General features: G+C 42.8%; 1 protein-coding gene across 3 annotated transcripts in view; it reads left to right on the plus strand.

Moving 5' to 3' along the window:
• Window positions 1-13,433, plus strand: part of ssbp4 (single stranded DNA binding protein 4) — a 78,382-nt gene extending 64,949 nt beyond the window's left edge. The window contains exons 6-17 of one of the 3 annotated variants that reach the window (XM_035648142.2): window positions 2,654-2,737; window positions 4,556-4,682; window positions 4,804-4,871; window positions 6,035-6,099; window positions 6,345-6,390; window positions 6,489-6,524; window positions 6,663-6,717; window positions 8,117-8,187; window positions 8,293-8,371; window positions 8,773-8,801; window positions 8,905-9,006; window positions 10,240-13,433. In XM_035648142.2, the coding sequence (XP_035504035.1) occupies window positions 2,654-2,737; window positions 4,556-4,682; window positions 4,804-4,871; window positions 6,035-6,099; window positions 6,345-6,390; window positions 6,489-6,524; window positions 6,663-6,717; window positions 8,117-8,187; window positions 8,293-8,371; window positions 8,773-8,801; window positions 8,905-9,006; window positions 10,240-10,269 (792 nt within the window). In that variant the 3' untranslated portion in view covers window positions 10,270-13,433. The remainder of the gene's footprint in view (window positions 1-2,653; window positions 2,738-4,555; window positions 4,683-4,803; window positions 4,872-6,034; window positions 6,100-6,344; window positions 6,391-6,488; window positions 6,525-6,662; window positions 6,718-8,116; window positions 8,188-8,292; window positions 8,372-8,772; window positions 8,802-8,904; window positions 9,007-10,239) is intronic. The other 2 variants (XM_035648141.2, XM_035648143.2) reach the window with 2 other exon arrangements.
• Window positions 13,434-14,012: the final 579 nt, after the last annotated feature.

The following is a 14,012-nucleotide window of genomic DNA, read 5'->3' on the forward strand; positions in this document are numbered from 1 at the left end:
ACCTGTCAAGAGGGCCCTGCGCTTTTCTAGAAAAGGGTTACGGGGCCATAAATAAGTGCTCTGCTCATGAGTATTGGTTTAACCTGTATGTACTGTACAGGCTCATCTCTCCGCTCCCGTACACTGTACCTGGCAGCGTGGCGATACTGTATCTGTGGGAACGCACTTGTTTCAAGCTGTCAGTCAGCCATGTTTATTTTCCCACTGTAGCGGCGCCCACAGGTTCCTGGTGCTCAGCTCTGTCGGCACTCCACCAGCCCGGCCATGCCAACAGAGCACTCACACGGGGGGAAGGCGGCACAGTGGGCAGGGTGGGAAAGTGAGGGAGAGGCCCGGTGGGTGGGGGGGCGAGGGAGCGCAGGAGAGGGGAGGAGAGATTTAAAGAGAGCATGTGTGTGAGGCAGGAGGGCTGAATGTATCTCTGCAGCTGCTGCCCTCGAGAAAAATGATGAATGAATGAAGAGGTGCACAAGTCGAGACAGTTGTGTGTTGATGGATGTGTAAGTACTGAAACAATCAGGCAGTCAAGTCGATCCACAGACAATTAATTCAACAAATTAGTGATAATAATTGTTTAAGAATTTCTAAATTTGACTTTGTGATGGTCATTTTATTTTGGGTTAGGATTCCTTCGGTGTTCATTGTAAAATCCCTGTGTGTGTGTGTGTGGTGTGTGTGTGTGTGTGTGTGTGTGTGTGTGTGTGTGTGTATGTTTGTGTGTTCCTCTATAATCCCTCATATTTTCACTGTGATGTTAGATACACACCTGTTGAAGTAACACACCCCTTCAATACACACACTGTACACGCAGAAACATATTCAAACCTGCGCGCACGCACACACACACACACACACACACACACACACACATCTCTGTAATGTTACGTGATTGCAGTGCTTGATGGAGGCTCTAGATAAGCCTGGTCTGGCAGTGCGTGGTCCACTCTCTCCATATCGATGTCAGGTAGATCTCTGCTGGAGTCAGATGAGGTTGATGTTGGAAGAGACAAAGGGGTCAGAGTTCACACAGACCTTTGGTATTGTTTTTACTTTAATGTACTTAACACAGTGTTGGTTTTGAGGGACAGACAGTAGTAGTTCCCACACCAGCGACTGAGCGAGTGGATTGAAGTGAGAGAATAGTTTGGGTTATTTTCAGCTTTCGACTCATTTCTCTATGTTTTGCCGTAATGATGTTTGATTGGGTTCAAATGTTTGGCTCTTCTGTGAGGAGGGAAAGTGAGCATCAGGATTAGGCTGGAATTGGCCTTTAACTGTGTCCTGGACTGCAGCACCACTGGAAAACTGGATCATGCATCATCATGTTAAAACAACACGATTTCAACTGCAACATTGATTTAAGTCCACCTCCTGAATTGATCTGACTTCGTCCAGAAAATTAACAATTCCTGCACATGAAAATCAATGCGACCCTCGTTGTGCAAATGTCAGTGAAACAAAATCTTGTGACATGCATTTCCTTGTTGGTGTAACAGAACAGATATGCATAGTTAATGCTTTCATTAGACACACTTAGGCTGGCCATGCAGCATTAACTCTGAATGAGATGCCAATTAAAGCTGCAATAAGTGATGCTGACCAGTAGGGGGCAGAAAGAAAGCCACTAAGTTTTGCCATCATATAAACCAGTAGCTTAACAGGATCATATTGTTGCACTCAGCAGACATAACGCAGTTCTATCATGTCATCAGAGTTTGGTCTCCTCAGTATTCACTGGCCTTTCAGCAGGTTTTAGCTGGTTTTAGCTGGTGTGCTGCAGCAACTCATGAGATAAATCTTCTTTTCACCTTCCCTAGCAGCCTCGTATTAACTCTCCTCGTTAGGTTATCATGCCATGCTTTTCTGAACTAGAGTGCTGGTAGTGTTTCATTGTATTCTGTTGTGGGTTTTGATGGGAGCTGTCAGAGGGTAATCGCACTGACAGGAAAAAACAAAATCGTGGCTAAGAAGCAGCCATACGCTGCTGGAGTTCGGTGTTGATTCTCAGCAGGTTTGGCAGCACTGCTTTTCAACCGTTTCAACAACCACTGCAAATATCTATCTATTTGGAGACATTTGTTTCAGTAATAATAATAATAATAATAAATTTCATTTATAGAGCACTTTTCATTGCTAAAAGCAATGAAAAGTGCTACAGACAGACAAATCTGGATGCAGGGTTAAAACCTTGAATATGTGAGAATGTACTTCATAATTAGTTTAAAATTAATCCTTGGTGCATATTAAACAAAATGTTGCTATAACTTACACAATCTGAGACCTCATGAAATTTAGATTTTTAAATAATGATGCTGAAGGAGAAGTCACTATAAAAACCTTTCACAGGAAGAAAGTCTGTAGGAAAGGATTGTAGAAAGATTATTTCTTTTTAATTATTTAAATGCCGTGAGCCTCACAAACTAAATCCTTTTATTTGTCAAGAGGAGGAAAATGAGAAAATGTTTTCTTTTGGGCATTTGGTTGATCTTTCCCTTTAAATCTCATACCACACAGTCTTTTTAACTAATAACCCCAGTGCCCACTCGGACAAGGGATATACTGTGAATTTGTTTGATTCAAGTTTTCCCCAAGCAGGCCTGAATATCACCAGTATCTTAGCACTCGATTGAGATCTTTGTCTTTTCTTCACTAGGGTCCACCAGGATCTCAGCCTTCCCCTCACGCGCAGCCTCCCCCGCACAACCCCAGTAATCCCATGATGGGACCTCACGGACAGGTAAGACGGAAACATTAACTCTGTCCTTCTCTTCTTTCATCTACTGCGCTGTAGTTACTCCTCTAAGCCACTCACTCGCTCGCTCACTCGCTCACACGGCAGCAGTGTACAAACAGCGCACAGGTCCTTGTTGTGCTAGCAGACAGGACAGGCAGCATCTACGGTGGTAGGGTTGGATGAATAATTTAGCTGTGTTGGCCCAGCTGCAAGGAGCGGAGGTGCATCTGGAGGGGCCTCCTCTCTCCCTCAGCCCAGCACTCACCATCTCATAGTCCATCAATAGACCATTAATATTGCAGCACAGCCTGACACGGTGCAGCTCTTCGTGCACCAACCCACCGCAACATGGTCAAGAGAAGATAGGAGAAAAACAGTAGTAAGTTAGCCCCCTCCCCAATCTCCCCTCAAGGAGGAAGTAAGATTATATAACGTGTTCTACACACACACGCACTCACGCACACTCTGTCATAGGTCACCTTCGAGGACTTTACATAGCCTTACATTCATTTCCTGCAGAATTCCCCCAAACCTAACCATAACCACCACTTGCCTGACCCTTTCCCTTACTGTAACCTTAGCCTAACCATACCCTCAACATACAGTATAGAAATACCAGTCCCCTGTGGTTCGCTGTTTGTGTTGTGCTCATCACTGAGTAAAGATGATAATAGCGACATTATTCCGCTGTTCATGCTCCGTGACGGAAACACACAGCTCTTACCCAATCGACATTCAAATCAGCATGTTTCCCCTTGATACTGAAATATTTGCATTGAGTTTGCAATTAATTCTTATCATCTGATGGTGAAATATGGCTCGGCGGCTGAGGGTGTTTGTAGTTGTAGCCGTGCACTCATAGGTAAGTCTGAAAACCATCTGTCTGGGGTGCTTTACATTATTCACTCGTCATGCACCCGCTCTGCGTGAGACTCGGGCCGGCCTGTTTCCGTCCCCTCTCTGCTGAAACATCTGTCTGAGTGGTGTCTTCACTCTCTTCCAGTTTGAATCTCGCTACCAATGCCGTATTTTTGTAGTGTCTGGTGACACACACACACACACACACACACACACACACACACACACACACACACACACAGTGGGGAAAATGTGCATCTGCTCAAACCATCAAGATGCTGAACAGTTTCTGCTCATACTTCTTCTTCCATCCAACTATGTCATGTTTCTCTTCTCTCTCTCTCTCTCTCTCTCTCTCTCATATTGTTCCTCCTCCTCCTCTCTTATCCGTCCTCCTCTACCTTTATTCTAATGGATTTCACCACCTGAGGTCTTACTTTACAAAACGTAATGAAAGGCCCCTCCTTCTCAGTAAATGAGACTAAACTGCAACAGTACAGTATTCCTCATTACAATAGCTCCCCCTGCTGGCTAGTAATGACAACACCTCAAAAGTGGCCAGGTTTGATAAGGTTTTGTCATCTTGTGTATAATCAGTTTTATATTATATGATGATTATATAATTTCCTATGGAGTTCAATGACTCCTGCTGCATCAAAATTACACACCTCTATATAAGTAGATATTGTGAGTTTATTTTCACGAGTCTCTGACCCTAATTGTATTAAATTTTTCCACTTGACACTAGCAAATATTGGGGATAGTAGCATCATAATAACTTCTTTGTAATGAATATTTTTTGAGACAATTATATTATTCTTGATGGATTCATTGAACTAATTGTGTGAAATCTGTGATATTCGAAGACCCTTCTGTCAAGAATTATTTAAAAAAGTATTCCATCCTCAAATGATTATCTACATAGTCATGAATAACGACCATCGGTCCCTGTCCTTCCTGCAGCCATTCATGTCTCCGCGGTACCCAGGTGGCCCAAGGCCCGCCCTCCGTATGCCAAATCAGCCTCCTGGGAGCATCCCCGGGTCACAGCCCCTCCTGCCAAACAGCCTGGACCCCACCAGACCTCAAGGTATTGTCAAACCCCCTGTGTTATTTCAGAGATGCTACACTTATACAGTCTCATCTGAATGATTGTAGACCTACACAGCGCTGTCGTACTAACAAGCTGTACTCTCTGTGTCTCACCACAGGACATCCAAACATGGGAGGCCCGATGAGAATGAATCCCCCCAGAGGAATGGGAGGCATGGGTCCACAGGTGATATGTCTCAGTCATGCGGATTTTAACACTTAGGGCTGCGTGAATGAAGCAAGTCATGACAGTGCATGGTGTCCCTTAGTTTTACCAGCCCACTTAACTCCCGCTCTGCAGCTGCCACACAGACAGATCTGGTGCTTGGACCGTCGGTTTATGAACAAGCCTAATGTTTGGTTTCCCTTCATTTAGGGCCATCATAAAAACAGCTATAATGTCAAACCAGCGGCCTATAAACTGCATGCACGTAATCCTTCAACTCTGCTCAAGAGAAGTTTTGTTTCTGCCAGCCTCGTAACTTTGCCTTTAAATGTCAGAAGCGCTTTGATGATTAGCTTTGCTTTGACCAGACCCAACGCCAGCTCATCATGTTAAATCTTACTCACCGACTCCCACCGAAGGCGACAGACGGACCGAGGCAGAATACTCATCGTGCTCTGAGGACGTGGCCACCGACACATTTTGACCACTGTTGTTTTCCTTTTATCGATTTTATTTTTGCCTGTGTATTCATAAGCCGCTTTTGAATTACCATTACCAGACAGCTGCTTCATTCTGCACCCAACCACCTGCTCTAACATCACCTCGTGCAAAGACACACACACACACACACATGCACACACACACTCTCCCTGTGCCCCTCGGCCACTCTCTGTGCCACCCTGGCACGGTGACTTTGGCAGTTAGCGCACCAGCAGCTGGTGTGGCATCTGCTCGACAAGTGTAATCGTCTGCTGAACAAAACTCTTCCTCTGAGTGTAGCTGCTCTCTGGCCTGCCCCGCTACTCTCTGCCTCAGTCACACACACACACACACACACACACACACACACACACACACACGCACATACCCAAGTACAGGCATGTAGTGCCAGCCAAACCCGCCTGCTGGGCAGCAATGAAAACATATACACACACACACAAAATGCACAGAGGGGAGCATGAACACACAGAGACACACAACACATTCACACACACAAACACACACACACAGCTGTCCACTGTCACACACAGCCCACTCCAACTAGCCCACACACAGCTACAGACAAGCCATAATTAAACACTAGTTAGTGGGAGACATGATCGTCACTGACCTTCATTAGGAATCAAACCTTTAGGAGCAGGTGCGAGACGCCGCGCTGACCGTGTGTTCCTCTCTTTGTGCAGAACTACGGCGGAGGGATGAGACCTCCTCCGAACTCCATGGGGCCAGGGATGCCGGGGATGAACATGTTAGTAGACTGAAATAAAAAGTTCTTCAATATTTTATGAATATTACTTCCAGAGATGAGTCTGATTTAGGGGGAATGTCAGGCCTTTTTGAAACCCAGATCTTATTTTTGTAGTTTTGACTCTATATCGTTAAATTGTATCGTGTTTTTGCCTTTGAAAAGATGGAGCTTGTAACTCTGCTGTGTACCAGAAGTCTTCTGTTACACGTCCTGTTCGTCATTGCTTTCTGTGTCTGCATTTCCAGGGGTCCTGGCGGAAGAGGTCCATGGCCGAACCCCAACTCAAACTCAGTGAGTCACATTCCCTCAAATCTTTATTCAAAGTGTGTTTACAATAACTGTCTCATGTTGTTTCTTTGGTTCCAATCTTGGTTCTATTCTCTCCACAGATAGCTTATTCATCTTCATCTCCAGGCAACTACGTGGTAAGTGTCTCATCATGGTCTCGTGTTTCGACCAGGGGCCATAAATGACCTATCACACAGTGATATCTAACAGACACGCTGCCGTCTAAATGCTCTCAGCACTCACTTCTCTCCCCCTATCGCTTCTTCACCCCTCAGGGCCCTCCAGGGGGAGGCGGCCCGCCAGGAACTCCCATCATGCCTAGCCCCGGAGGTGAGTTATACACTTCAGCTTCCCTTCTGATTTTTTACCCAGTGTTCACTGAAGGAGGGCTCTGTCTGAAAAAACCATCAAACCTGTTCTTTGTCAGATACAAGTCTCTCTTCGGGAGACAGGCAGAAATGGGGCTGTAAATACTTTAGGAACTGAGCCGTTAGGAATATTTTTGTAAGTGTAAAACGTAAAAAAAAAAAAAAAAACTGGTAAAATGTTACACGGAATGTGAAATTATACAGTATGTGACATACACAAATAATGTTGGTTGGGTTTCAGACCTTTTGTCATCGTTTTCCACTTAAGGGAAACCTTGTGTACAGTTGTGCAAAAGGGGACGCAGAGGCATGCAATCAACTGAGTGATCCATCTCAGCGTTGACCCGTCAGTCTAGGATCTCTGTGGAGGATTAGCTGCAAACAAAACACTGGGCAGATATCCTGTCGATGTTCTGTTTCTGTCGGCCTGTGGAGAGCTTCTTTTGTGTCCACTATTTATTATTTATATGCGTACGGCTATTGTGATTTGTTACTGGGGCAACCTTTTGCACAAAACCGCTTTCCGCTCACACGTACACGGGGAGGGGAAAACATATTTCCACTGCAGTTGCCAAGACTGTGCACGCACGCACACACACGCACACACACACACACACACACACACACACACACAAACCTCTTATAAAAAGGCACACCTCCCACTCTGTATCATCCCCCCTCCTGCAGTCACGACATGAAAAGTAGATTCAGGGAATCGAACAGTGGGGGGATTCATTCCACGTTGCACATGCTGTATCCATCCCCTCCCTGTCTTTCAATTTGTTATTCCATTTTTTGTTCTGCCTTTCTCAGTCTTCTCCTCACAACTTTCTCCCTGCAATGCTGCAATGATCAAGGACACCTCATCCTTCTGAATCTTTTCAGGACATGAGAGGAGTGACACAACATGGACTGGTTGATGCTAACGGCCACAGTGTCCATATATAATAATAACTTAGTCTAATCTGCTGATTGTCGGAGCTGAAGATAATGTGTCTCTTATTGTACATTGCAATAAAGAGACACATTAGAAGAGTGTAACAATGGTATGTTGACGGTATGTTAAAGTAACATACCGTCGTTCTGTGTCCTTTGCAGCAAAAATAAGAACATTTCTGGTTTTTAGCTGAAAATTAAAGTGAAACAGTGTCAAATACACTGAACGACAGTGGTGTCAGTGTAGCTCAGCTCAATAATTCACATTTATTACTTTATTTTATAATAATAATTCAATAATATTGCTCCACTTCCCGAACCTACCGGATTGTTTTAACTTTTCTTTGCACAGACACAGAGAACGATCTGTCAGACTAGAAGGAACAAATTAGTAATCTGATTTTAAACGTTTTTTTTCCTCACAGATTCAACAAACTCAAGTGAAAACATCTACACAATGATGAACCCCATCGGCCCTGGTGGAAATAGACCTAATGTGAGGAGCATTGTTTTATTGATATTGTTGTTTCTCATTCATTGTCCAGAGTGACAAGAGCAAAAGTAAATGACCTTGATTCATTTTCCTGTTGTTTTTCTGCAGTTCCCAATGGGACCGGGTCCAGACGGGCCAATGGGTGGAATGGGTGCTATGGAGCAGCATCATATGAACGGGTCACTAGGTGAGTGGTTGAGGATAATGTACAGTGTGTGTAGCAGATACTTCATCGATCTATGAGAAGAGGCCTTTAGATGTAAGACTCTGCCCCCCTGTGGCTGGTAGAGGAAGTCTCCTCCCTCTTCTTCGTATTGATCAAAGCTAAAGCAGATTAGAGGGGCAGTGAGCAGGGCAATTGATCCTGTAGAAGGGTGAGAGGTGGTCAGTGAAGCCAGCAGAGTTGGTGCTCATCTGTATCTGAAACAAATAGCTTAATTAAAGGCCATTATCTGTGAGAGGGCAGCGTGTTTCTGCTTCCACTGGATATCCTGAGGTGATGTTAAATTAGCAGCAGGGTGCTGAGGATCTGTTAACTGTCAACATTATAATCATTCAGGTTTCTCTTGTTTTAATCTCTAAACACAGGCTCTGGTGACATGGATGGGTTGCCAAAGGTAAGAGTGGCTGACTGTATATCAGACCATCGATCTGTCTGTCTGTCTGTCTGGCTGCCTGTATGAGCTCTGTGTTCTTATTGGTTTGTTTCCCATGTTGTAGAATTCTCCCAACAACATGGCAGGCATGAACAATCCCCCCGGCACTCCGCGGGATGACGGCGAGATGGCAGGCAACTTTTTAAACCCATTCCAAAGTGAAAGTGTGAGTGCCAACCCACCTTTTCAGCTGGGAACAAACTTAAAAAGAAAAAGAAATCACATACAGTATTGAATCACTTACTCATTCAGATTACCATCATATCCGCACAAATCTCCGCTGGTATCAAACAGCACATTCAGATTTGTCCTGTCTCAAAAAAATAAAATTAAAATCAAATCAATATACTTGATAAAGGGGTTGGGGCAAGAAATGTAAATCCAAGCCCAAACTCCTGCACTCCCCTGAAGATTTTGTGTGCCAACAGAGTCCGGTTTCACAGAGATAGACTTTGACTTTGGCTGACATCAATCTAATAGGCTTCCGACAGACGTTTAAATTCTAAATGTATCAGTTGCACCAAGTTGTCTGGGTCTTCACTCCCTTAAAGAAGATCAATTTTACCTTGTGCTCTGGTTGAATAAGACATATTAAGACATATAACCACTTAGTTCCTTTGACTCCAGCAGAAAATATATAATATACAATCTCCCCTCAGCTCAGACCTGTAGCTGAACTGAGATGCTGTGGCTTCTTAATGTTGATATGGACAAAAGAAAACAACAAACGATCTCCTGTTATCAACAGGTTACTGTCCAGCAACAAGCTTAAAATTATTTATTATCTGTATGAAACTGTCCAAACTTGCATTAGACTATTCTAGGAGCAACATTTAACTGGTCTATATAACTCTATATGTAATACTCCAATTTGTTATATAATATTACGCTCCATTTTGTGCACTCGACCACAAAACTCCTGATCTTGAAATCAGCGTCCGTGGCTAAATTTGAGTTTCATAATAAGTCCTGTCATATTGAGCCCTGTGTTCCCAGCTTTACTCAACTCCAATTCAAAAACAAAACAGCATGGAAAAAGCATGGAAAAAACCCAACATAATATGCTTTCTCTGATGCATGGAGAGATTGTCATATAGTGATTAACGTGAGACTGACAAACTACATTTTACCACAGTATCTTCACTGTGATCTGAAATCCCCTAACATTTTCTCCTTGGGCTGGACTCTGCTCTGCTTGCTGCTGGTTTACTGACATAGAGCGTGGATAAGAAAGGGTTCATTCTTTTGTGTGATGTTTGCTGCAAGAGGCTGGTGTACTGGACATGGCACATAGTTTAGTTAGTTGTATTGCTTTCATCTTGAACTGGGTAGTACAAGAGGTTTGATATAGTCTTGGCTTATCTTTTCTCCCCTCCCTCTGTTTTTTCTCTCTTTACAGTATTCACCCAACATGACGATGAGTGTGTGATTTTTTTTATTTTATTTTATCCTTTTATTTTATTTCTTTTTCATCTCCCCTTATCCCAATCTCCCTCTCCCATCTGCCCTGGTGCGTCTTGCATTACACCCCCTTCCTTCCTTTCTTCCTACCTCCTCCTTGTGGATGGTGTGCTGTGCCACACAGCCCCTGAGGATACCCATGGAAAGCAGGACTCCCCTCAAGGCCCCCCATCCCAATGCCTGTAAAATGGGTGTAAGAACATGAAACGGCCTCCAAGCAACATGAAGGGTCACCGCTCCGCTTCTCCTCGGCTGCCAGGCCCCAACAAGGGCCCTCGGACAGTGATAACTCCACCTGCTCCAAGCCTGTCTCCCAAATCCAAAGCCGCCACTATGGGTGGCATTACAGCCCAATCGAGATGCCCCCTTGTATCTACTACTACCCCATTATATCATGCTGATCATACCTTACGAGGGCATGCAGTAGTTGACTGACAGGGGGAGGGGGGTGTAAACACTCATTCAAAAACTCCTGTGGCAGGAATGATATAAGAAAGAAAAAAAGATGAACTGGTGATGTTATTTTAGGGCAAGAATGGTTTTCATTAAATGTTTGTATTTTTTGTTGTTGATGATAATATTATTGTTATAATTTTCATAATTGATATTATTCTACTAATGTAGTTTACGATTTCCTGTAAAGGGCACATTTTTATCTCAGCAGCAGCATCAACAATGACAGAATAAGCACACACTCGAAAAAATGCACAATGATTTTCTGTTTACATGATTTTAGGTTATTTGTTGTTTGTTTCGTTTTGTTTGTCGCGGCCTCATTTCACGTACCTCGCCGTCAAACTTCTTTCGAACTCGTTACTCGTGTCTTTGCCTTCCAAGTGTTTGTCGCACCATTTCCATAAACCTTCAAACCAAGAGCGATTGGAAGTTTTGATGATTTTCACCTAGTGAAGTAGTTTGTGCCGAGGTGTTCGTATCTCAGCTAAAACTATCCGTACAGTTACAATAGTTTCTGTTTCCTGGTACAAAGTGTCTGAAATCCTGAGCTGAGTGTCAGGACAGGTGCCAGTTCTCACTCGGTGACAGACAGAGAGCGTGTTGTGGATCCTCTCCTCTCTTCTGTGGATTTGGTCATGTCTGTAAATACAACATTCATAGCTTGCATTGTGGTTGTTTTATTATTTGTTATTTACACGTTGTCTGTGAATCCTAAAATGTGGTTCCTTCCCCTTCATCGCTTTGTTTAATTTCAGCCTCACTGTGGACTCCTTAATTGGCACTGTTTTCCTCCCAGGACTCATGCTGGTCTCTCCTCAGTGTCTCCTTTATTTTTGGGGGGACTGGGGGAGACTGTGGGACCTCTGATACACTCATCAAGCCTGCTTTAATGCTTTGAGCTGGGGTTGAACTCACAGATCCTGTATGATCCACTTTCTTAACCCAGCAATAATGGCTAAATAACGGTCTCCTTGAAGCTCCCATCGACTAGTTCCCTCAGCAAGTCCCTTATGTATGGGATAATGGATCCAGAGAATTGGATGGCTGTAGCAGCGCTGATGATGATGGGAGCAGAGTGAACTACCTTGGGGTTGACAGAACATGCAGCCACATTGGTCTCAAGAAGAGGAACAATAATCAGATGCTTTTGTCATGGATGTATTTCCATTTTTTTTTTTTTTTGTGGATTGTTTTCAGCAGATTGTTTTAATTTTAATTTTAAATGTATTCAATTTAGGAGAAAAAAACTTAAAGCCCATAAAATCTGCACACAAAGAAAAGCATAGTTACATATTACACTATTTAAGTTGTTTCTTTCTGTATGTTATGCACTCTTGGCCTGATTAACTCACTGTCAAAGACATGGATTATCTCTCATGGCATCACACTGCAGCTGTGTTCAAACCAACAATAAACAACCAGTGTAGCCTCTATGGGTGATGGCGGTGTACTTATCAATTTTCTGATATCAGTGTGAACAGATTGTACCCAGACTTAAACATGGACATTTCCAGGATTTGGTTGTCAGTGGCCTGGGAACTTTCTCCAGTGTCCCTTCAATGGAGGGACACACACCTCCCTTCTTTCCTTCTTTCCTCCCACCCCTCACCCCCCAAACCTCTCTCCCTTTCTCTTTGATTTCCTTTTTTTTGTAAATACTGTATAATGCATTTTGATATCATTGACATGTTTTGATATGTCAGTCACTACCAATGAATACAGCTGAAAGTAAATTATAAATAAAACTGTCCATGTTTTTTCATAGAGAAAGGATGCACTGACTATTTGGCTCGTGTGGCTAAATTTCCATAAAAGTGTATAGAACACAGTAACACAATAAATGCAGACTTTATGCTAAAGACTTGTTTGGTGGGGAGGATAGGACAGAGAGAGGACAGGACAGAGAGAAATGAGCAAATGAGCTTTGGCGTCCTCACTCTGCCCTTGTCTCCATATGCTTCAGATTATCCACAGTCAATAGTAACATTTGGTTACTATTGACTGTGGATAATCGGCATCTGAATCGCTTTTCTAAAGGGCATCTTCTCAAAGAAAAAACAAAACATGTGACCTCATATTGCAGTTTTTAATATGAAGGATTTTTATCAATTTAAGAACTTTTAAAAAGGAAACAAGTACTAAAGAGAACCTCATTTTAAATTAAGAATAGATTTAAAAAGTAATACTTATGGGGGAAAACTGTGTCCTTTGCTATTTGCTCCTGTAATAGCTTTGTATAGATTGAAGCTCTCTCACTGATCCTCTCTCAGTCCTCTGTGTATATCGATCGTTGGCCATCTCTGTACTTCTATTGTGATGTATAATACTGTACCATTAGGAAGATTTGCTGGTCGGGTGGGGTGGTTATGTTGATTCGGGGAGGGGTGGGGAATTTAAGGGAGGGGTATATAAATGATTCTCCTGTTCCGTTCATGGTCCTTTCTGATGACACGGCAGTATTCAATATGAAGCAGTCTGTCTCTTGGGTTTGCTTTGTATTTCATGGTAGGATAGTTCAGAATCTTGTCTTAGGGACTTAGGTGTCTTGTGTAGTTAATAAAGATGTTCTTTGTATGTTTCTTTATATTGTAAAGTTTCTTTAGACTGAAAGAAAGACAGATCATTTGCTTATCAAAAAAGAAACAATGCATCAATAATAAATGTCATTTGATTTTTCCTTGTTGTCTGACTCCCTTCCCCTGAGATCTCGTTTAGCTTTCAGCCCCTGTCTTATGCAGTGCACAGAAAGAAGTTAAAGTTTTATATTCTATGTGCTCCATCCTACACATTGGTTTTTTGGACCTTTCTAAAAGATAATTAATAATGTTTGATTGAGGCTATCTGAGATTGGGTTTTTTACCAGTTCTAGTTTGGCTTTAACCCACATTCCTAACATCTGCCACCAAATTTTAATTTGCAAATGGATTTTCACATCTCCAAACCTGCAAGACACCAGACAAACTAACCTATTCCGTATCAAGTCCTGCTGTTAACGTGCAGCAGCTCAACCTAAAGTTAAATTAATACCATTGCAAAAATGTTATATAATATATATCATTCATTAAATGTATATAATATACATAAATTAATTAATATCATCAAAAGGCTCTTTATTTGGCTATGATTCTACTTGTATGACGCATTGAGTTATCAATTAATCATCTTAAGAAATGTACTGTTTTAATTTTGAATGACAAACCGAGGTCATCTAATGTGTCGTTACTATAAACCAAGCCTGCAGCCATCGGGCTGCCT

The sequence above is a fragment of the Scophthalmus maximus genome, chromosome 13, assembly GCF_022379125.1.
Source record: "Scophthalmus maximus strain ysfricsl-2021 chromosome 13, ASM2237912v1, whole genome shotgun sequence".
Taxonomy (NCBI): Eukaryota; Metazoa; Chordata; class Actinopteri; order Pleuronectiformes; family Scophthalmidae; genus Scophthalmus; species Scophthalmus maximus.